Below are 25,944 nucleotides of genomic sequence, written 5' to 3' on the forward strand. Positions count from 1 at the left end.
AACCAATTAAGACAGAATACTTCAACAGAAAACTTCTCATAGTTAAATTTGGACCCAATGGATCCAAATCTTTTGTATAATTCTGTTTGTTAAATTGTTTAGTTTGTAAAATGAGTCGATTATCTACAGAAAAAATTACAAATAAAATTCCTCTTGAATCTATTTGGTTTATGAAAAATCCCATGAAAAGTTAATATGAAAGTTTCTTAATAGTTAATCCTGAAGTTTTATCTACCAGCAAGTTAATGGACAGTCTCAAACATGAGACCTAGTTTTAAAAAGTCATAAATCTTTAAAATTAATTTTGAAAGCTTTGGTCTACCTATTATCTTTTAATAAGAATGGTTTCAAATAGTTTTAAATAGTTCTGAAACATTTTAAAAAATCAAACTGAGCCAGGTGCAGTGATGTACCAGCTACTCAGAAGGCTGAGGCTGGAGGATTGCTTGAGTGACACCTCGTCTCTTAAAAAACAAAGAATCAAACTGAGATGCTTGATAGAAATAGAAAGTATAGAAACTTTATAGTATAGAAACTATGTATAGAAACACGGTATAGAAACTATGAGAAATATATATTAGGAAAGAAGTATTTGAAGGTTCTTGTCTTCTTTTTGTAAACCCAGTGACTATTTAAAGGAATTGTCTCAAACTTTGAACCTGTCTCTCTTTGGACTCTATATTAGAAAATATGAGGATATGAACTTCAATGAGGGATTCCATCTATCCTTTATCCTAAAAGAACCACTGATATTAGAGGATGTTATTCACTACTGTGAGAATCACCAAATAGCACACTATTAAGTCAGTCTGAGTCCATCAGTGATTCTATAAAAATGACACGGCCAAGATATTAAAGTGATAAAACCTACATTTCCCAAAAAAGGCAGATTTTATGGAAATGAATCATGTAGCCTGTATATGTAACCAAATGCCAGTTCAGCATATTCACAAGAACTGGACTCAAAAGTTAAGTGGTAAATGTCTTAACATTCAAAATTACATATGGCTTCTTTATTACTGTAACCTTATTATGAAGAAAATCTATTTCTTCCTATAGTCACTGGAAAAGTCTCTGGCACAGGTTTGATACAAAAGCATCCCTGATCATGAAACCATTTTAAATGAATTTTTAAAACACTGAGGCTCAATAAGACTTTCACAGATTTAAAAGGAAAAAGAAAGTTCAAAAATAAGTGAGACACATTAGTCCAATTACTTATACTTCTCAAACTCGTCATAACTAGAAGGGACTAATTAATAGGGATTGATGAGAACAGATGGAGTGGCATTGCTAGTCACAGCCTCTTAGCTGGATGAGACTGCATCGGTTGAGACAAGCATCACAAGGAAAGAAGTGGTAGCTGTATTTGAAAATGACATGAATACCAATTAATGAAAGGAAACTGTTTTACAAACCAAATCAACTTCAAACTACAGATTAAATTAATAATATAATTAAGATCTTGATAAATCAAGCATTCTACCATAAAACCTTCAAAGCACAAAGCCATAAAACCATTTTTATAAACTAATTTTAATCCATCAGTTGCTTCATAAAGGGTTTCATTAAATATACCCACTGTTCTTTTTTAACATCTTATTTAAAAATAATTATAGTTACAGGAAGTTTCAAAGGAATGTACAGACGTCCCACGTACCTTTCCTTCAGTGTCCAGTGTTAACATCTCACACCGCTATAACATAATACCAACTAATTGACTTCAATATGATCCATAGAGCTTACTCAGATTTCAATAGTCATTTATTTTTTTGAGATGGAGTTTCATTCTATTGCCCAGGCTGTAGTGCAGTGGCACCATCTCAGCTCACCTCTACCTCCCAGGTTCAAGCAATTCTCCTGCCTCAGCCTCCCGAGTGGCTGGGATTACAGGCATGTGCCACCATGCCTGGCTGATTTTTCTATTTTTAGTAGAGAAGGGGGTTCACCATGTTGGCCTGGCTGGTCTCAAACTCCTGATCTCAGGTGATCTGCCTGTCTTGGCCTCTCAAAGTGCTAGGATTACAGGCATGAGCTACTGTGCCCAGCCTGATTTCACTAGCTATAAATGCACTCATTTAATTTTATCTCAGGTAGTCTTGTGTTACATGACCACCACTAACATCAAAATACTCAACTGTATTGTTCCCCATGTTCCCCCTTTGTAACCACTAATCTTTTGTAACCACTAATCTTTTGTAAACAATTAATAAACACAAAAAAGTGAATCCACTGTTCTACGTTAGCCATAGTATCAAAAGGAGATGTGTTGACTATTAAGGAGTAGAAAATAATTGTGTATGAGCTTTCTTTTCAAGTCCCAAGGGAATCTGAGTAGAAATGTAAGCGAGTGACAGTGGGGAAGGTGAGAGGCAGCTCTGAAGGTGGTGGTGGGTTGACTATCAGCAAGAAGAGGGGAACAGGAACACATTTTCAGTGGAGGTCGAGAAAGCTCGTGTAGTGACTCCAACTAAAGCAGTACAAGGCAGTCATTTCCCAACAGCTTCCTAAAAATACTGGATTAAATTAACCAAGACCAAAAGGGTGTTATGCAGGTAATCATAAAGGAAAAGCAATAAACTGCTTTCATTTCACAGACATGTCACGCCATATATTTAAAACATGTATTATTAAATTCAATATATCATTTAACAGTAACATGAATTGCTTAGGCTTAAAAGTGCACTATGTACTCCATTTACTTTTCATTGAAATAGTTGGTATTGTAGGAAAAAAAGACTTTAAAACCAGAACATATGTGTATACATTTACTAAGGACATCTAAATGACACCATAAATATGAGAAGCTTTTTCAAAATGCAGTGACTAACCAGAGGTAAGAACATTAACATCAAGTTCCTTAATCACGGGCATTAATAACCATGAAAAGTGAAACTAGTCTAATTCATTTCTTAATTCTCTCAAATCCAACACTTACATTCAAATTTTAGAATCCAGCATCCATTGAGAATCCCAAGCATACACTTCAAAGTACTTTGAACTGCATCACCAGGAACAACAACATGAGTTACTAAAATACAAAAAAGGTAGTAAGAGAAAGAAAGATATAAGCCGAAGTATTTCTTTAGCCTGCTTTGTATAACTAATCTATATTTTATAAACTTGTATCTCAATCTTCAAAGGCAACAATTTTTACACTTAAGTGTAAGACTACTTCTATTTAGTACCTCATTCTCTAACCTGGCCATCAATATGAAAAATCAGATCATAAACCATGTATCTTAAAGTCATATTGGCAAACACAAATTTTTTTATTTTATTTTCAAATTACACCTAAGGGATTAGGAATTACACTGCAGTACAATGTATTTGTCATTAGCAAAGTCACAAATTTGCTCTCCTGAAATACTGTCTTGTCCTAAAATATACGCAAACCTTTAAACTTTACATTTCCTAACTATATTGTCTATAAGTAGTTTATTACTGAAAAAAACTTAGATATATTACAAGATGCAAAGTATACAGCCATCACCCAATGGTTAAAACATATGTAAATTGTCAAAGGTAGTTCTCCAAAAGGATTATCTAACATTTTTTTCTACCCCCACCAAAATTCAAAATCCTCACCTGTACTGTCAAACTCAGTACATTTTTTAGCCTTAAGAATTGCTGCAAGTTCACTGAGCATTTTCTGTTGTTCTGAAGATAGCCCACTGCCTATAAGTACAAGAGGTCCATCCCTACGCTGCCCAGTGTTCATCTGTTAATATAAAAGGAGATGCCACAGTGTTAAAAATATTAGAAGACTAGACGAAGACATTAAACAGACCGTTACTTGATATAAGCTTGAATTTCATTACTTAGTTTACTCTGTCTAATAATTTTCAGTAATTTCCATTGAATCTACACCCAGAACCTTTTAATTATTTTTCTCTTTATTTTTCCCTCAAGAAAATGTCAATTGAGATAGCTCTCCATACCCAGGGCATCTTGTTTCTTCAATTTTAAATTGGGTCTCTCCAGGGTTTTACTTCATTCTGTCACCAGTAAGTCTTTTTCTTTCCCCAAGTAACCCAAAATATCCACTTAAAATCAGCAGTTCCCTATTCCACCTCCTCTACCTTGTCCCAATAGAGTAACTCAAATTTGGTCTGTTATTAAACTGAGATTATCTGAAAAATCAAAGAATGCCAAGGCTTCTAGAACAGTGCTGACCTAAAAAATAGAAAACAAATTATCAAAATAGTAACCCCTCGAAACTAAGAAAAGAGAAAAACAGACAAGTTAATTCAAAACTTAGGAGATCAGATCCATAAATAGTAAGAAGTCCATGCAGCTCATGACTAAGAAAGAACTAACAAAGACTAATAGTTTCACTTTAAAATGTAGACTTAGAATTCACAGAAGTTAAAAAAGACAAAAATAAAGAGAAGGTAACAGTGGATAGCATTAAGGCTGAGAAGTGAAAGACTCAGGAAATAATATATGTCCATATATATCTCATATATATATATATTTTTACATAAAACTGTTTGTAAATGACAGAATTCAGCTCATCTTTCCTAGTCACTAAATTGTAAGATGATGTAAAAATGACAGAATTCAGCACTTAAAAGTTCAGCTCATCTTTCCTAGTCACTAAATTATAAGATGATGTAACCACGTCTAACCTAAACGTTATAAATACTCCTCACATGAAAATAAATAATTCAGTGTACTTTATGGATTATTCGATTACTCTTTGATAATATTTAAAAATACAACAGTATTTCAAAAATTCTTAAGTTACACAAATACCATAAAAATAGAACACATTACTAAATACATCTAAATAAAACACATTACTTCTCAATATATAACACTACTTCAGCTACATTAGTTCTCTGCACAAAATACAAGAGTGAAAAAGATATCATTTCTAAATGTAGCATATGAAACTATTTCTAGCAACCTAAGGAAAGCACCAAAGTGGGTCAAGTATTTTCCTATCGTACTTTTAAAAATTTGCATAAAAAATAGAAACTGGCACTCATTTCTCACAGTTAAAGAATGCTATAATAAAACATAAAGCAAACAGCTGCCAAAGCCACATGTCTGATTTGGGGTGAGGTGGCATGGGTGCTGGGGATGTGACTTGAATAAGCATAGGTCTCTGACCCATGAGGCTCAAAAGAGGTGCAAAAAAACACCCCGAAGGTTGAATACCCTGATTTTATAGAGATTAGATACTATGTTTATTAGCATTAAACTCAAAGGAATAATTAAATAGGGTACTTTTTCTTAGATAAAATCATTAGTTTTTCTTAAGTTCATCAAAAATGGGCTTAAAAAATCTAGAAAAAAATCTTCTTAGATAAATATGCTGCTCAAAATGAATCACGAACACAGAAGTCTCAAAGCGAATGATAAGGAGCTTTTTAAATTTTTAAAAGATTAGAGGTTGCTTCTCAAACTTAAAGCCATTTTCCAACAGCCACTAAATTTTACTTGAAACACAAAAATCCTAAAGGGGAAGTAGGGAAATTCAAACCCCTTCCCATCTGCATGACGTTCCCTAAAGCAGCTCACTGGACATCACTATTTAAAGGGTTCCAGACTAAGCTACCAAGCACTTGTGCTTGTTTCAGAGGCAAGTATGTCTCATAAAGAATACTCTAATGCTCATTCATGCATTCGGCAGACACTTACTGAACACTCAGTATGTGCCAAACACTGTTCTCAATGCTAGGGCTATTACAGTAAACAAAAGAGCCAGCCCCTGCCCTCACACAGTTTATATTCTAGTTGAGAGGGGAAAACAACACAATAAAATAAAAATACATTACATCAAATGAGAAATAGTATGGTACAACACAGCAGGGGAAGGGGGCTAGGCAGCATTGGGAGGTTGCTATTTAATATGCAGCGGCACAGAGTCCTCTCTGCTAAGACTATGCTAGAGCTGTGTCTGAAGGGTGTGAGGAAGCTGGCCATGGGAACATCTAGTTCCCGGAAGAAAAAAAAAAAAAACAAAAAAAACAGGTGGTGCTGCACACCTGAAATGAGAGTATGTTTGGTGGACTCAAGACACAGCAAGGCAGCCCATGTGACTGAAAAAGAGTGAGTAAAGAAGAAGGTAGACTCCAGAGGTTCCATCTTAAGGACTGCACATTAAGAAACTACCCTTTAAACTTGAAGGACTTGATATTATCTTTTCCTTGGCCAAGTACCAACCATTAAGACAGTAAATAATAATACTCAAAAGGCCACGTCTACATGACATGCGCGAAGTATAGGTCTCTTCTACATAATAAAAACCCTCCTTTTCTGAAAGGCACTGCCACCCTCAGACTCCAAGAATATCATCAAGATATCTTTATTCTTGACACCTTTAAAATAATCATTTTCCAGCTTTTACATAAAAGGAACACCAGCAAAGGACAACTTTGTTATTCTACGCTGTCAGACTGCAAGTACAAATGAAGAAAACAAGTCAATTTATAGTTGCTGAGTATGGTGGGACTGAATGAAGTACTGAACTAAGGTTTCAGAAATGTGAGTTCTAACTGGTTCATTAAGAAAGAAAAAAACAACCTTTTTTTTAAATGGCTGGTTAACCCTGGGGCAAATCATAGCCTCTTTAGGTCTCACTTTTCTCATTTGTAAACGGGGAAAATTAAACTGCTGATTTCTAGCTTCTCTTCCAATTCATCACCAAAACTATAGTTTGGAACACATTTATAAGGCTGAAGTCTAAAGCAAAAGACATAGGGTATTCAAGATACGAAAGTGACTAGCTCATGAAAGCATCTATGAGAGTAGATGCTTTTCAAACTGTAGCTACCTTAGGCTACCTCTTAGCTTAAACAATGGTATCTATTACTACTCTTGTGAATGATCCTTGACCTCAGCTCCTCCCTTTCTGTTATTTTCCCCTATCTGAGCAGTACTAGATATGGTGAGTCTACCAACTCTCTCTAAAACTCCTCTTCTTCTCTCCATCCCCACATAACTACCATCTATAATTCCAGTCCTCAGCATTTCAAACCTGGACTCCAGTACTACAGCTTCCCAATCAGCCTTCAGTCTCCTCCCACTCTCAGCTACTCTGCAGACAGTCCTATTTCAGTTACAAACACACTGAAGGTGCCCTATTAAGTCTAAACTCGTATCGGGGAATTTAAGGCTTTTCACAACCTGGTTCCAACCTAGCCCTTTACCCTGAATCCCTCTTAAACACACGTCATACTCCTCTCACAGTAAATGCTAGTTTCTCAAATTCCTAAGGTCCTTTATGCCTTCTTGTCTCTGAGCAGCTGTTCCTTAGATGTGGGCTGCCATTCGCACCTTGTACACCTGATTGCAGTGGGGAATGTTGGCTGTCCGCTCAAAATCTATTGCTCACTTCCTCCACACTAACAGAAGCCCAGTTTTATTCAGGTAGCCTCCCTTTCAAAGACTGAACCTATCCTCCAGCCCCAGGAGGGGCTGTCAAATCAATTTCTGACAATAAGATACAGGGAAAGCCCACGGAAAGTGTGTCTTTTCAGTTGGCCACTGTCGTATCTAGAATTGTGGCAATCATTCTACAACCACTAAAGGAAACTTCTTAGTGAGGGCAAATACCCCAAACTGAGGATGGCAAGGTAAAGAGATACAAAGAATTGGGTTCCTTGATGTAACCACTAAGTGCTAAATTAAGCAAATGCAGAGCTAACCTGCATTGGGATTAATTCTATATAAAGTAATAAATTGTCTTCAAGCATTTGAGTAAAGGTTTTCTGTTACTGGCAGCCAACAGCATTCTATTAGATACTTTGCTAAAATGTTTACCCTGAAAGACTTAGGACACCTTCTCTGTGAAATTCTGTCTCTCTCTCTCTCTCTCTCTCTCTCTCTCTATATATATATATATATATATGCATATATATATTTTTTGAGACAGTCTTCCTCTGTTACCCAGGATGGAGTGCAGTGGTGTGATCTCAGCTCACTGCAACCTTTACTTCCTGGGTTCAATTAATTATCATACCTCAGTCTCCCTAGTAGCTGGGACTATAGGCATGCGCCACTACACTTGGCTACTTTTTGTATTTTTCATAGAGACGGGGTTTCACCATGTTGACCAGGCAGGTCTCGAACTCCTGACCTCAAGTGATCCGTCCACCCCAGCCTCCCAGAGTGCTGGGATTACAGGTGCGATCCACTGCGTCTGGCCTTTCTGTGAAATTTTTCCTGACGTCTCCTGTAGTTTCTACTTACTTTGATTCTATTGTATATTTTTATAGCTTATTTTACAAATTTATTACAATGTACAGTAAAAGTTTTTACATCTGAAATCCCTGCTAAGCTATGGGTTCCTAAGAAACAGGCACTCTTTCCACTTTATCTCTAGCTTGTACCTCTCTCCTAAGCTCCATAGTTTCATATCCAATGATGTATTCGATATCTCCATTTGATGTTTTACAGACATCAAATTGGCAAATAGAACAATTGATTTCCTTCTGCATCGCAACAAATGGCATTACCATCTACTTCACTGTTAAGGGCATACTTATTCCATTCTTTCCCCACACTTCATATGTAATCCATCCGAAAGTCCTGCTTAGATGCTTGCTAGTCTCCAGCAATAACAAACTTCTTTCTAACCTTCTAACATATCAGTCTCATTCACTGAAGGGCCTATACACTGTGTCCTCCAGACAGTCACCTGGCAGCCTCCTCACTTCAACATTCAGGTTTCAATTCAAATCAGTGCTTTAAGGCTCCCCTCTGTGACCCTAGCTAAAGCAGTGGCCTTGCGGAAGCCCACTACCTCCATCCAACGACACTCTACAACATCTTCAAAGCACTCATGTCTAAGTTTCTGAAATTATTTTATTTCTATTAGTTCACATATTTCCAGTTTGTCTCTTTCCTACCTCTCACCAGATGGTAAGCGCCTCCCTGAGAATAAGCGTTCTATCAGTCATAGTCATTGTTTCGTGAATGCTGCCTAAAATACACAGCAGGCTCAATAAGTATTTCTAGATGGTCATACTCTGATTATGTATTTGAATCCACAGTAGTTAACACTCAGGAAGTGCTCAGTAATTGTTTGGTGAATGTAAGCAATTTGCAAATGGAAATTTTTCTATTATGTTCCTTTCATAACTAATTTCAATAAGATATATAAATGTCCCAAAGCTGAATCCATACTTACTACCGAGCAATGGCTAGTTGTGGATGATTCATTCTTCTCTGGTAGCAGCAATAGTGATTTCATATTTTCATCATCCGTATAATCCACAGGCCGCAGACCAAATATGTTACTGGTAAAGTAAATGCAGATGTGTTTAAGTGAGTCAAATGAGTCTCTTAACTACATGAATGCACCAGTAGAACAATTTTTCAACATCCTTAATAGTATACAATTTTAACTAAAATAAATTACTCAGAACTCACATGAGGTAGAAGAATCTAGAATCAAAAGCTGCTGAACTCAAAGGAGAAATGATGTAAAATTTCATTCTGACATCAGATTATAGGGATTGTTTTTATTGAATACAGTATTATGAATTTTTTCACAACTGTATTCTGCATTCCTATTCATATTAAAATATGGCTTCATAATCACCAATCACTATGAGTGACAGACTTTCAAATGCCAACAAAAATCATTTACTACAGCTATTATAGGCCCTATAGTCTTTATAAACCAATACAAAATTAGACAAATTCATAGGACAGGGATTTTGTTCTATTAGAAGGAAAATTATGCCACATAACAAACAGTTTAATAATGTAGTGAAAAGAGTACTTTCAACATTAATTTAAACATGTATGCATACAATAACTTATAATAATCACAACCATCGCAGAACAAACTATTATGGCTCAGAGAGATACAAACGTCTCAGCATGTACTAATTCACGAGTCACAGAATGTTATGCTGGAAGAGATTTTAGATATCCCAGTTTAATCCTGTTCAAGACAAGAAAACAAAGAGAGAAGAACAAGTTCCAATGGCTTAACTAAGGTCATATTCTCCTTGTTCAATTTCACTGAAATTAAATATTGCCCAGCCTAAAGTCTTTCAATTATAAGTAACTTATTAAAACTAAAGGACTTCTGTCTACTATTCTGTTTCCTTACATACGGTTTCAGAATATGATTTAAATACACTATACTATGGCAAAAAGTTTTCAAAATGAGCAATTCTTTTATAGTCTTTTATGGTTTTTATTAAAGATTATGCTATATTCATATAATGGCCACTGAAGTTCATGTGAAAATGCAATGTGGTAAATGGGATATAAAGTTATAAACATGGTATAATACTAACTCTGTAAATTGTATCAAACATATAGAAAAAGATCTGGAAGGAAACAGAGAGAAACATCAAGGGAAGTGGAAGGTAGAAAATGCCAATTCTGTTTGATGCTGCATAGAGGTCATGTAGATGAAGGATATATGCATCTATTGAGTTCACAGACAAGGTCATTAATGACCTTGGTGAAAATTGTTTTGATGGCAGAGTGGGAAAAGAAAGCTAGTGTACTAGCGTAAGAAATGAACCACAGCAAATGTTTCTCTAATGACTGCAATTCGTGACTATCAGATCCAGTTGCTTTCTTCTTTGGACAGTCCTGGGTAAACACTGACAAGTTTGTATTCTGATTCTTCTTTATGTTCAAGTCCAACAACCTTCCTCTGGCAACAGTCTTTCTCCAGCCAATATATAACACAGTGGATTGCATTTCAGCTTTATAATTTAAAACAAAGCGACACACATCACAGCTTACATTTAGAGCAGACAATCTCAGGGTATTTTAAAAGAAACTCATCCACTATTTTTGATACTTCCTAATTCATTCTCTACATTATTATGTTCATATACCAAATACACAATCTCCTCACACACATATGCTACACATATGACAATAAAAAAATAGAAATCTGAATTGAAGAACCAATGTTCTAGGTCTTAAACCACCAAGTGCAAATATGAATAAACAAAACAACAACAAAAATACGTCACATTATATGCCATCCAAAAAAAATAAATAAATAACTGTGTAGCCATGATTGTGCCACAGTACTCCAGCCTGAGCAAGAGACACTGTTTCAGTGAAAAAAGAAAAAATGAGAAAAAAAAAATCCATGCATACACTAGGACTTTTTGACAGAGACAAACGTAGATCTCACACCTCAAAAAAATAAAATATAAGAGCCCAATCAAGTGCATTTTAATACACTGCAACTTAATCACATTAGCGTAGTTATTTTACACATATATGAAAAAAAGTCCATGATGACAACACGAAAAACTGTTAAGTGCTTCTCAAAGTACCACCATCAGCTATGGAGGAATTTAAACCAAAAATCAACCAGTAAAACATGGTCTAAGCCAGTAAGATGATTTTACAAAGTGACTACCAGAGTTCCAATTCACATTTAGGATCCTTACTATACAAAGCTTACTATCTCATATGGTCTCAAAACATGTTTCTCTGCTTGGATTATGGATGGCTTCTGCTCACACACAATTCACTAAACTCTTAGCCCTCCTGTAACGCTAATGAACTGAATGGCACATTACAAGTGCTACAGATGGAAAGATAATCGGTTAACCTCAGTCCTGCATAATGGGAAATGGAGCCTATTAAATCCAGTCATGTTGCTTCTGCTTTGTCATGAACCATTAACATTTGGAAGTAGACGTGAGTTTACATGTGAAACCTTCAACGACCACAGCAAGGAAAGATGGGGCGTGGGTAAGATTTTTTATTATTTGGGCACAATAATGCGTGCTTTCTTCCCATTGATATATTTGAAGAGACTAACACTTTAGTTAAAGAATTAGTGTGAAAAATCAATTTAAAATGCACAGAGGTGGATTTTATTCCCATTATAAAACAAATAGGTACTACATAGAGGAAAAGTTATGTTGCAACATATCTCAGGCACTGTTAATATGACTTATTACTAAAGAGAGAAGTCCGTGATAAATACATTATTCTTCATCATTATACAAGGGAAGAAGATTTTTTAAGATTTACTACATCATGGACTCAAAATAGACATCAATAACTTGATGTGCTGTTTATTAGAATGGGTGACCAGGGAAGCTTATAAAATGGCTTTTTCTAAATACACTTAAATATAGTAAATTCTCTCTTTTCTAGCATGATTTAACCTAAAGCTTTACCACTCAAACTAGGTGTTTTGGAGGGATACATAAGACTTAGGAAACACCGTCCTTGCCTATAATCCTACTGAGGATAAACATTCCTTCAACAAACAGGTATCAAACTGATAAAGTATAAATCAAAACAAGTAATAAGGTGAAATAAAAGATGGATTTAAATGGCCTTGAGCCCAGGACTAGAAACTGGAATATGGTGGTTAGCCATTAAGGGCCCGTGTAGGGAATAAGCAACATGATTACTGAAATGTATGGAACTGATGGAAGAAAGCCTTCTATCAAACCTTCTAGGCACTGTGTGCTCATGTGTAGAAACCAAACACAGTATGAAAAACCAATGAAAAAATCAGGTATAAAGCAACAAACATTAGAGACAAAAAGTGTACGTCGCTGTGAAAATGGAAAGGCACATGTATCTACTAGTTAAATGATATGGGTCAACGCAACACCAAAGTATTTAAAACTATTTTGGAATATATGCAAATGTCAAGATCTTAACTGCTGAATTTACATCTAGTACATGACAGTATATTAATATCTTTTACATGTACCACTTTCGACAGTCAGTTCTTTCAATGCTTTATCAAAGACACTCTCGAATTCAGTGAATTGCAAATGAGTACATGTAGATAATATACTTTACTTATACTGATATGGTTTCGATTTGTGTCCCCACCCAAATCTCATGTCAAATTATAATTCCCAACGCTGGAGGAGGGGCCTGGTAGGAAGTGACTGGATCATGGGTGCGAATTTCCCCCTTGCTGTTCTTATGATAGTGTTTGAGTTCTCACCAGATCTGGTTGTTTAAAAGGGTGTAGCACTAATGACCAGGGAAATGCAAATCAAAACCACACTGATACCACCTTACTCCTGCAAGAATGGGCATAATTAAAAACTTTAAAAATAACAGATATTGGCATAGATGTGGTAAACAGGGAACACTTCTACACTGTTGGTGGAAATGTAAACTAGTACAACCACTATGGAAAACTGTGGAGATTCCTTAGAGAACTAGAAGTAGAACTATCATTTGATCTAGCAATCCCACTACTGGGTATCTACCCAGAGGAAAAGAAGTCATGATATGAAAAAGATAGTTGCACACGCATGTTTACAGCAGCACAATTTGCAACTGCAAAAATATGGAACCAACCCAAATGCCCATCAATCAACAAGTGGATAGAGAAACTGTGGTGTATTATACAATAGAATACCACTCAGGCATAAAAAGGAATGAACTAATGGCATTTGCAGCAACCTGGATGGGACTGGAGAATATTACTGTAAGTGAAGTAACTCAGGAGGGAAAACCGAACATTGTATGTTCTCACTCCTAAGTGGGAGCTATGCTATGAGGATGCAAAGGCATAAGAACGACACAACAGACTTGAGGGACTCAGGGGGAAAAGGTGTGAAGGTGGTAAAGGATAAAAGACTACAAATTGGGTTCAGCGTGTACTGCTCAGGTGATAGGTACACCGAAATCTCACAAATCACCACTAAAAAACTTACTTGTGTAACCAAATACCACTTGTTCCCCAAAAATCTATAAAAATTATAAATAAATAAATAAAAAGGGTGTAGCACCTCCCTGCCTCTTCCTCCTGCTCCGGCCATGGAAGACGTGCCTGCTTCCCTTTCATCTTCCACCATGACTGTTTAAGTTTCGTGAGGCCCTTCCTGTACAGCCTGGGGAGCCATGAGTCAATTAAATCTCTTTTCCTTATAAATTACCAGTCTCAGGTGTTTCATAGCAGTATGAGAACGGACTAATACATATAACGAATCCTAAAAATTCGAAGGTTCTAATTTTTTTTCTGTTCCTTGACAACACAGTACACTGGCAGATTTCACCAGTTTTTTCTCTCTAATGTACTCTAGCACTATTCCTTTACCTATGATTTTAAATCATAACGTGGAAAACAGGCTTCATATAAAATCTTTAAAGATATGACTGGAGATTGTAAGTTTTAAAATCTTAAACAGACAATCCAGGTGTTCATGTGTCATTGCTTTTTGCTATCTAAAATGTAGTACGACATACTGGATGATTTGTTACTGATATTGATAGATTCGATGTGAAAATGGATATATGTATTAATATATATAATGCGTGATATACATACTGCATATATCAGAAGTAGCATTAATCATTTATTTATTTAACACACATGGAATGAGTATATTTGTATAACCATGTAGGGGAAAAGTCACAAACACTGTTTTGTAATTAGTTTGGAAAATACTCATCATTAAACAAGTACTTTGAAGAAAACGTACCAACAACTTTTGGCACTAAAGAAACAATGAGCTAAAAGGTAGTTTCTGGCCTCACAGAACTCAGAGGAGGAAAGCAGAGAAGCACACAGAAAAGGTTTTGCAGTCTGGTAAAGCTCCCCAGACCTGAAAGGGTAAGGAAGAAAAGCGGGTGCATAAAAAAATAAGAGTAAAACTTTGAAAATTCTTTTCCTAACTAGGAATCTTTCTGATCCTGAAGATGAGGAAAAGGAAGTACTTGTGAAAGGGTTAAACTGTGGTGTTTAATATTTCAGTTTTGTCCCAAAGGCCATATTCAGGATGCAGTAAAACCTTTTAATATCCTTTTCCCCTCAGTAATAATACGGTAGACAATGGTGATCTGAATTCATTACACCACTAATAAAAGAAAGGAGAGATGGACAAATTTAAACTTGTCCTTCCATGTACAGATCATCCAAACTGCAAAAACATATGAAAAATGCATTTTTACTAATGCTAAACCTATCACCATGACAGGATACCAAGAGAGTTCATGAATGAAATCCTTCATGAACAACCACAAAATTGCAAACACATAGATTTAATTTTTCAAGTCACTTTGCCTGCTATGGAGCAGGATAAAGCAGAGTAATTCAAAATAGTGACATGGGTTTTTAAAGCTATAAAACATAAATTATCTCTGTTGTAGGCAATTAATTTTTTAAAATTAACCTAGGGCAGTAGGACAATTAATAGGTCCAACGGTCCATATAATATTTTCTACTTCAGAATTCAACATCCTTCCAAGGAAAACTCTGTTAACGGCAGATCAAGTACCACATTCTAAAATCCTACATATCCATTAAAAAAAAAAAAAAGCATATGTTACTCTCCACACACTCAAAATGGTTCTGATGTGACCGTAAGAGCTGTGGTTCTAGCTTCACACTGGGATGTACAGAAGGCAGTGGGGAAGACAGATTACCAATGATGTTTTGAACAGTTACAAATATTCCCAGACAACAAAGAGTATATAAACCTTTTTCTCATGATCTAAGGTTAAAGCAGAACTGATTTTCCTTCTTATTGTTTTAGCTCACAAAAGGTACATTTTTATGCAAAAAAAGGGGGGGGGGTTAAATGAATTAATACTGTTATTTAAATGCAAAACACATAAAAAAGTAAGTTGCCAGAATAGTAAAGTTAAATCAAAACAAAAGAGAAAGTCTGAAATAGATATATGACTTTGCCCTGTATATTCGAATCCTCCATAATTATAAAGATTTAGGGCCCAAAAACATTGCAGTAGGAAAATTAAGAAAGAACATAGCCTCTATGGGAAAAAAGTAGGGTTGGGAGACTTCAATGGTGAACTATAAAAGCTCGTTTATTTTAAAATTAAACAGTGAAGATGGCAAATAAAGAGTATCACTGACTTTAAATTCATACCTCAATATGGTTAATTCTTAGCTATTGTGCCTTGCCTTATAAGGTTTCAAGATTGCCTTCCACCAATATTCAATAGGATGCTTTTAAATTCACTTGGCTTTGCAGCAGAAAATACTCCATTCTTTTTCCTATGTCTAGTTTTCCACACACATTCAATGCCTAACTTATATGACTGAGGTGTTAACTGTACCCACTTCCCGGGCTACAAAAAAAGCTCTCAGTTATCTTTGTATTTTATAAGTCACTACTGAAAAGACAGTGCTTAAGCCTGGTCTCCAATATTTAAAGTCACATCTTACTTAGCACCATTCATGATAACTTATTATTAATTTTTGAGACTGAGTCTCGCTCTGTCGCCCAGGTTGGAGTTCTGTGGCACCATCTTGGCTTACTGCAACCTCCACCTCCTAGGTTCAAGCAATTCTTGTGCCTCAGCCTCCCGAGTAGTTGGACTACAGGCACACACTGCCACACCTGGCTAATTTTTGTATTTTTAGTCGAGATGGGGTTTCACCATGTTGGCCAGGCTGGTATCGAACTCCTGACCTCAAGTGATCCACCCTCCTCGGTCTCCCAAAGTGTTGGGATTACAGGCATGAGCCACCACACCCGACCCATAACTTATTAATATTACCAGAACATGTATCAGGATAAAACCTGGATTACTTAACCCTCTTATACAAGCTTTCCTCGCTCCCAGTGACATCCGAGACTAACTCTAAGGCTGGACTTTGTCTTAGTTTTTCTTCTCTCTCCTAGGGCTGCATTACAAAAATATTTACTCTTCTAATTCAAACTAATATTCTTACAGTAACAGGAAAGTTATACAGTTAATCAAAATTGCAGCCTCAGACAAAATGGCAAAATAGGTAAAATTTTTACAGTCCACAGGGACTTTTTAAGGATGAACTTAACAGGATAAAAAGAAAAGTCCATTTTCTCTTTAGTGTCTGTATTTTATTATTAATACATTAGTATATGAGATTACTACTAATAACAAAACTGGAGAGATCTCCAAAAATTATAGAATATGTGAGTTATCAAAATAGATAATGTTATGCCAACTTAGCAGGGGGCAGGATATTTCCAGAAGATTTTCTATTCATGTTCCAGAGAACAGAAAAGGTAAAAATAATAATAAAAAAAAAGCATCCTGGTTACTTTTTAGAAACTATGAGTATAATTTTGGTATCAAAATCTGAGGTTAAAAAAAGAAAGATAAAATCACAAATCACTCTAACTTATAATCATAAATGCAAAATTCCTAAAACCCTAGCAAATTTCTGTAAAATTTGTGTTTAAACATACTACACCACGCCAAGTTTATCCCAGAAATACAAGCACGATTTAATATTTAAACATGTATTAGTAACATCAATAGTCAAAAAAACATAAGCTTTGGGAGGCTGAGGTGGGAGGATCGCTTGAGCTCAGGAGTTCAAGACCAGCTTGGGCAACACAGTTGAGACCCTATCTCCAAAACAAAAACAAACAAACAAGTTTAAGATCATCTCCGCAGAAGCTGAAAATCATTCAATAAAATAAAATACAGTCTTATCAGAAAATAATAAAGGGAAGAAAGCTTCCAGAGTGCAATAAAGAACATTAACCTTTGTATTTAATATGGATATTAAAATTGAGTATAACTCTACGGGTCAGTACTTTTTTAAAAAAGGAAGAACGAAACAAGCAAGCCAACTATCATTATTGTATCATTCTGGAAGCACTGACAAATGCAATAAGAAACAGAAGTTAATAAATGATAATTAGATCTTTAGAATTAGGTGCTGACTGGATAGAAATGTACAAAATTAACAGCTCTCCTATATATCAAGAATAACAAATTATGTTTATTAACACAATATCCAGTTTACTAGCAACAAATAATCAAATACTATACAGGTTGAGCATCGCTAACTCAAAAATCTGAAATTTGAAATGCTCCAAAATTGGAAATTTTTTGAGCACCAACATGACGCAAGTGGAAAATTCCAAACATAGTACTTACAAAACCTTTTTAATGCATAAAATTGTTTAAAATATTGTATAAAATTACCTTCAGGCTATGTGTATAAAACATTTATGAAACACAGATAAATTTCACATTTAGTCTTGGTAACCATCCCTAAGACATCGCACTATGTATATGCAAATATTCCAAAATGGGAAAGAAATCCAAAATACTTCTGATCCCAAGCATTTTGGGCAAGGAATACTCAGCCTATACCTAGAATAACCTAAATTAATAGTTATATGCATGTGTATACATACATACATATGAAACAGACTAAAAACTTTACTAAGATAGATATACCAGAATGCTTAAACAAATGGAGACATGTATCTTGGTCCTGATTACTTTTTAGAAGTTATGAGTGTAATTTTGATATCAAAATCTAAGGGTAAAAAAATGAAAGATAAAATCACAAATCACTCTAACTTTTAAAATGCAAAATTCCTAAATAAAAACCTAGCAAACTGATGTATTCATTTAAAGAATAACACACGACATCAAGTTTATCATTCCACTTGATAAAAACCAACTTTACTAATCCACTGTAATCTATACACTTACCCAATTTCAATCAACATCCTAATCGGTACTCCACTAGAATCTATGTACTTACCCAACTTCAAAACATCCTAATATGGTATTTTTGAAACAGTACAAAGTAAATCAAACATCATCTGAAGGAATAAATTAATAGATATGGCTATTCCCCATCCCACCCCCCTCCCACCACTACTGTCACTACTTTGATTTGACTCTCATCACTCCTTTCCTGGATTACTGGACAAACCTCTTAACTGAGTTCCCTCCCCAGAGTGGAGGAGGAGGTTTTCAACTTAAAATCAGCACTATGTTTAGCACACACAGCCTTTCAAAGTCCCTGCCCACCTTCTCTGGCCTCTCATCCTCCTCCATCCTTTTATTCCACTTACATCACTAACAGAAGTTCCTAGAACAAATGAAGAAGCAGTCTGGCCTCGAGTACCTTAGCACCCATATCTTATCTTTCTGAAAAGCCCATCCTCCTGTTCTATGTTTTCAAAACTCGGAGTTCTTCTTCTTCCAGAAAGCCTTCTGTGACTTCCTCTGGTCTTACTTGCAGCCCTAGTCGAGACTTTCATACTACTGTGAGCACCGTGTTATGCAGGCATGCCTCACACCATTCTATAATCAGTGCTTTAACAGCCTGTTCACTCCTACTAGAACAGAAGCAGCCAGACCACTGAGGAGGTGATGAGGCAAAGGAGCAACGGAGGGACTATGAGAAGACTTAAGAGGAAAGGAAGGCATCTAAGAGAAAACTTCAACCTTGAGGTCATGAAGAAGACAGCCAACATGGAGGCCATTTAGAAATTTACAATAAGCAAAAACGATTTTACTTCTTCAATCAGTCAAAGTAGCAAACCCTAAAGAGGGTCAGACAGAATGGTGTTTGCCCTTGCTGGTTCTCACCCTTCTTCCGTGGGAAGAGTTTAGGCCTACTTCTTGAGAAAGGAGTTCCACCAAGAGTAAAAGAGATATAGTAAGCAGAGAAAGAAAAAGTTTGTTTGCCAACTCAGATTCCAGAATCTGAGCTGTTAATGGCTTATAAAGAATAAGAGCTTCAGGAAGAAAAATAGTAGTAAGAATCCTATAGTCTCCATGCTCCAGATCCCCTTCCCATGATCTTCTTAAGAAACGGAGGAAAGTGCAGGAATAAATTTCATCTATTCTCACCTGTTACTACCTAATTCTAGAAGACAGTATCTAGAACACTGAGAGAGCGTGCACTTAAAAGTCAAGGCTATAGGAATTACTTTGGGTAGCCACAATCCCACACAAAGTAACATGCCATGGATGCCAATTGGGCAAAAGCTACCAGGAACCAGTTCAACCACCTTAGAAAAGGCACAGATAAGGGAAACTTGGTTTTAGACATCTTGTCATACAGTAAAGGTAGTGGCAGAAGGACGCAATTCCCATTTTCACGTCATCTGACCTTTTATCAAAAAAGGGGAAAAAGTATACCATAATTTTCATTCATTCAAACACGAATTCACTCTACAAACAAATGTGGATATAGACTACATTAGGCACTTGGCAGAGCTAGGGAGGGCAGACATGATCCCTGGCCCATACAGTGTACAGCCTCATGAGAAGGTAGGAAACAGTAAGTCCTGCGACTGGGGAGAAGCACCACATCAGGAAAAGGCAGCCAAAAGGACAGGATAACCCAAGTGAAACTCAAATGAGAAACTGGCTACCAAAAACAAATATTCTAGACAATGCAAAGGCATGTACAAAGGCTAGGAGATAAAAGATCCTAAACATTTTAAGGAAACAAAAATTCAGAAAAGCCAGTGCAAAAAATGCTTGAAGGAAAGGGGGAAAGGAGAAGCTGTGGAAAGAATGATGAGAACAGAGAGGAAAGTAGCACCAGACCATCCAGGGTCTTATAAACCATATTTTGGGGTTTAACCTTTATTTTAAAAAACATTAAGAGGAAGTCATGGAAGGGTTTTAAGCAAATAAATGATCTGGCCAGACTCATGTTTTTCTGAAGGCACTCTGGCTGCAGTATGGAAAGAGAATTAAAGAAAAGTAATATGAAAAGGAGGAGAACAGTTAAGAAATTTGTAAAGCCAATCAGATGAACAATGACTACAACCTTTTTTAAAAGGCAAAAAACACAGGAAAATACTTAAGTATGAAGACCAATAGTCTGGAAAGGAAATTTTTAGAAACAGCTACCACACTCTTGTACCCTAGGACTAAATCTATGCTTTCATCTGCCCTACTATCCTTTATCCAATATCAATCCCAACATCTTGTGTGAAATAAACCCTACTTCCCAACTATCCAGCTGTATCAACCAGCTGTCCAACACAGTAGTCACTGGCACATGTGGTTAAAATAAAATCCATTTTAAAATTTATTCCTCAGTAGCAACAGCTAATTTTCAAGTGTTCAACAGTAGAGGTGGCTAGTGGCTATTGAATGTCTAGCATAAACATTTCCATCACCACAGAAAGGTCTATTGGACAGTGCTGAGGTATAGATATACCTAAAGTTGCCACTTTACTAGGTAGTCCCACTTAAAACAACACTGAAGCCACCTGTAAAGGCAGACTCACTGTCTCATGCCACTCCTTGTATATTAATAAGCCCTCACAGTGCAGTGACGAATCATGGTGTACAAACCACAAGAGAGGCTCTGTGTTTCGGCTCATTAATCCTCACTATGCTCTGAAGAAATAGAAACGCAGCAGGCATCACCCATGTTTTATAGGTGAGGACACCAAGGCACAGAAATTAACCTGCCTGAAGCTATAAAGTCAATAATGGAGTCACAAATAAAAGCTAGATTCCCTAACGCCCTGACCAGTGCTCTATTCATTAAAGTAGTCATGGCTGATTTAAGAACCCTAGAATGAAAACTAGTCAGTTTCACCTGACCCAAGCAATAATTTGCTTTACCAAATAGCTTGCAACACATACGGGAGAGTCATATCGGTTGGGTCCTTACAAAGAAATAGTTATCTCTGTTAGGTCCATGTATATGGAGACACAGACACACAGACACAGACACACACACACACACACACACACACACCAACCAGAAGAAAAAATATATATATATATGTATGCTCAAATATGAATTCAAATTCAGGGGATGTGTGTGTGTGTGTGTGTATATATGTATATACATATGTGTATATATATACACACACACATACATCCCCTGAATTTGCCCCAATTATCTTATAACCTGTTATGAGAGATAAAAGAGATTAGACACATTTACTGAAACTAACAGCACCAAGGTATGGTTTGCATTATTGCATTATTAATTTGGTTTTCAATTATGTTCAATAGTTACCAATAAAAAATTACAACCTAGAGGCTCTGCATTTTATAATTCTTATTTGCATCTGTTACCATTGGAAACTTAATTTTTGTGTGCTCTTTTCAAACCTATAGAAGCAACAAGGGCAGAGAGGCAATACCTGCATTTTCATTTCGACTACTTAATTAACTGAAAAGAACAAAATAATACATAGGGAGACATGAACCAAGTTACAGATTAAAGATACAAAATCTACATACAGCATTTACTTGTGACACTCTTGACAAGACCAATTTTAAAATCCAGCTGCTGGCATTCACTAATGCCTCTCTGTGTCCTGATATAGCAAAAAGTTTACCTAGAACCTCATGTGAATGATGTGAAAAATCTAAGAAATAATTCAACTGCACTGGCCCAATATTTAAATTCTTACATGCTTTACCTGTTGTTATAGTAAATATGCAGAAAAAATAAAATGGGAATGAAATATTTAAAATAATTCCAAACTATTAGGAAGCATACAAAATAATTATTTCTACAACAATTGCTTATGAAAGTGTAAATCAATCTACAGAATATAAACACTAAGTAAATTTTTCCATTAAGTGAAGGCTTCCAAAATGGACAATTGTTTCTGAATTAAGAAAGTAAATCTCCCCTAAATATGTCAGTTATCCTCGTTGGTATCTATGGGGAATTGGTTCCTCGATCCCGGTGATGTCAGAATGTGCAGCTGCTCAAGTCTCTTGTAAAAAATGGCACAGTATTTACTTGTAAACTACACACATCCTCCTGTATACTTTAAATCATCTCCAGATTACTTGTAATACCTAATAGTATGAAATGCTGTATAAATATTTATACTATATTGTTTTACCTATATTACTTATCATTGTATTGTTATTCTTTATTGTCTTTCTTCCCCCCTTTTTAACTTTTATTTTATTTTAGGTCTCTATTTAAGTTGTGAAGATTTGTTATATAGGTAAACTTGTGTAACAGGTGTGTGTTGTACAGATTATTTCACCACCTACGTATTGAGCCTAGTACCTAATAGTTATTTTTTCTGCTCCTCTCCCTCCTCCCACCCTCCACACTCAAGTAGACCCTGGTGTCTGTTGCTCCCTTCTTTGTGTTCATGAATTCTCATCATTTAGCTCTCACTTATAAGTGAGAACACGCAGTACTTGGTTTTCTGTTCATGCGTTAGTTTACTAAGGATAATGGCCTCCAGCTCCATCCATGTGCCCACAAAAGACATGATCTCATTCTTTTTTGTGCCTGCATAGTATTCCATGGTATACAGGTACCACATTTTCTTTATCTGACCTGTCATTGATATTTCCCAATTATTTTTGATCTGCAGTTGGCTGAATCCTCAAGTGTGGAACCCAAGAATATGAAGGACCAACTGTATCATAAAGAAGAAGGGCATGAATGCTGATGACAAATGCAGAATTTGATGATCACATCTAACTTTAGTTGTGAAAGTGAAGAAAGCCATCAACTTGAGTATTAAAGTCTCTGCTTTATCACATACCTTGATTCAAGAATATAGATCGATTTTAAAAATAATTTTTAAGTCAAACTACTTACACAGCATTTCTGGAGGCTCCATAGGAAAGTAACAGCTTGACTATATCCATGTGCCCATTCTTGGCTGCATCGTGAAGTGGTGAGTCATTTTGATACCCAGTGGTGTTTACCAATGCCTTATGCTGGAGCAATAATTCCACTACCTTCAGGTGCCCATGACTGCAAGCTTCATGCTAATTAAATTTTTTGAAAAAGAAGTGAAAGAAGTGATAAGAAAGAGCAATGGATGATATTATAATACCACACTTTAGAAAAATAAATGTAAACGTCAGGCAGCAAATTTATTGTTACCTAAATACTCAAAAAGACTATAAGTTGTTGACAGAGTGAAAGTTACTATTAATAATCTTTCGATCAAGATCTGTGTAATTCATGAAAAAAGAAAAGGCTATTCTCATTTGAGCCTTAGGTCAAGCACTTTTTTTTTTTTTTAAGAAGAAAATGTAGTTTTAAACCAATGGTAGCTCCTTAAATGTTCTACAATAAATGTAAAACATTAAGAAAAAAAGACTACATATTTAATAACAAGATGATATATAAAATGTGTACCAGTACATACACATATCGTGCAACAAAGTAAGTATCCGTGAAGGAGGGTTTTAAGACAAGCTATTTGCTGAACCTACAGATTGCTGTATGGCTGCTGTTATTGATAAGAGAAATAACACGAGTAGGAATACAAAAAGAGCTTGCTGAATGACAGAAGTGGCAACAATGGAGTGTTCAAAGATGCCTTAGATCTAAATCTTTCCTTATGTCTAATGAACTACAAACAATGCTGTATTCTAACAAATCTCTGGCATTCTATACTTTTTAAGTACATCTATTTCAATTCATAATAAGCGATAACACACTCAATATCTATAGGTCTATTTTTAGGAGAAAGGAATCCAAATTAGGCACTAAACCCTCTAAATCACTAACCAATCTTGACTACAACTTGCCTTAGTGGCTTTGAAGAAAAAAATAAAATTAGCCTTTCTTTGAAAAGGTTAGCCAGCCAGTAGAGTCCAGCCAGCAAAGTGACTGATCCAGACTAAACCCTCCCAGCTTTTTTGCACCTAGCTTATTGAGTCTCCTAATTTCTGGGCTGAATCTCTAATTTACAGGATGAAGGCATCTACTTCATTTGCTGACACTTCTGTGGCTGCATTCAAAGCTCATGTTTATTGCCCTAATGTAATTGGCCTACATAGCAATTGTTTCCAAGTATTTGTGTCATTCTGTTTCCAGATTATGCTTCACATTTTTATTTTTAGTAATAATAAGCAAAGACTTTTAAAAAATGTTTAGTGTAAGCAAAGATTTCTACTGCCTTATATATCTACAATTGGATAGGGTATAACTGAGGCTAAGAAGGACCCTCAGTGAGAATCACTTCCTTGTGATCACTTTCCTATACTCAGTTCCTCTGACCTTTTTGTTCCAAGAAATTTGGTTCCAGTAACATGCAGTGCTACAGAATGGAGCCTGATGCCATCTGTAGCTGTTACCTCCAGACATTAGCTAAATTCTGCAATATAGTACAAGTGGATTCCTAAATCTAAAGGTAGTATGTCAAAAGGTAACCAATTTCTTGCCTGTCACAAATGAAAAGCTAGAAGGAAAATAATCATGTCCTCATACTTGATGAAAACATAAATTCTTCACACTAAAAAGAGGGTATGTGGCAGAGGATGATATATAGACAACTACATAACTATAAACTATAATAACTGTAAAACATAAAAAGAATGAGAATAAAAACCAGATAACTACCAATGGTGTCCATCCAGCATGGTCTTTAACATTTGGATCACTTCCATTTTGTAAAAGGTATTCAACAGAAGGTATGTCACCCTAGAAAAATGAACAAAATGGAAATTAAAAAGCATTAAGGAAAGAAAGGAAAATATTGAGATTTTTTAAAATGCTGTCTTCTTCAATATAAAGTAAAACTTAAATCGTTTTCTCTTAAGGCTACTATTCATGAGTTAATAAATTATTAGGCTAGGTGTGGTGGCTCACGCCTGTAATCCCAGCACTTTGAGAGGCCAAGGTGGGTGGATCACCTGAGGTCAGGAGTTTGAGACCAGCCTGATCAACATGGTGAAACCCCGTCTCTACTAAAAATAGAAAACTACTTGGGCATGGTGGTGTCAGCCTGTAATCCCAGCTACTTGGGAGGCTGAGGCAGGAGAATCACTTGAGCCCGGGAGGCAGAGGTTGCAGTGAGCCAAGATCATGTCACTGCACTCCAGCCTGGGCCACAGAGTGAGACTTCGTCTCAAAAAAAATGAAACAAAAAAGAAATTATCTATGTATAAATTATTCTGAGATATCAAGAAATACAGCCATGCTTGAATACAGACTACAAAACCTATTAGAAAGTCATATTCAAAATTCATTTCAAGGTACCAAATAAAGGATAAATAAGGGTCAAAGATCATCTGCTCATAATGAAGTTGTAAAAGCCATAATTTCATCTGTTTTAAGAAAAATATAATTTTTTGTGTTTGAAATAGGAAAAAAACCAATTTTTAAGCATATATGTAAATGGCTTCTTAGTATTGTTTAAAACAAACAAAACTGTTTAGCCCAGAAGACTACTCAGTGAAACCAAAGTTAAAAAACTGCCATTTTATTGGCAGTTACTCCATCCTAATACATCAATCTAGTTTATATTCACCTTATTTGTTCAACATTTTCTAGGA

The 25,944-nt window shown here is 35.8% G+C and overlaps 1 protein-coding gene across 2 annotated transcripts in view; it reads right to left on the reverse strand.

Annotated features, from left to right (window-relative positions):
- The window catches only part of BARD1 (BRCA1 associated RING domain 1), an 83,698-nt gene that overhangs the window by 14,067 nt on the left and 43,687 nt on the right, over positions 1–25,944 (reverse strand). For both annotated transcript variants that reach the window (XM_007966166.3, XM_007966167.3), the window contains 5 exons: positions 25,010–25,090; positions 23,252–23,424; positions 9,143–9,251; positions 3,589–3,721; positions 2,939–3,031 (listed from right to left, as the gene is read on the reverse strand). In XM_007966166.3, coding sequence (XP_007964357.1) covers positions 2,939–3,031; positions 3,589–3,721; positions 9,143–9,251; positions 23,252–23,424; positions 25,010–25,090 — 589 coding nt within the window. The remainder of the gene's footprint in view (positions 1–2,938; positions 3,032–3,588; positions 3,722–9,142; positions 9,252–23,251; positions 23,425–25,009; positions 25,091–25,944) is intronic.

This window comes from Chlorocebus sabaeus, chromosome 10, assembly GCF_047675955.1.
Source record: "Chlorocebus sabaeus isolate Y175 chromosome 10, mChlSab1.0.hap1, whole genome shotgun sequence".
In the NCBI taxonomy this organism is placed as follows: Eukaryota; Metazoa; Chordata; class Mammalia; order Primates; family Cercopithecidae; genus Chlorocebus; species Chlorocebus sabaeus.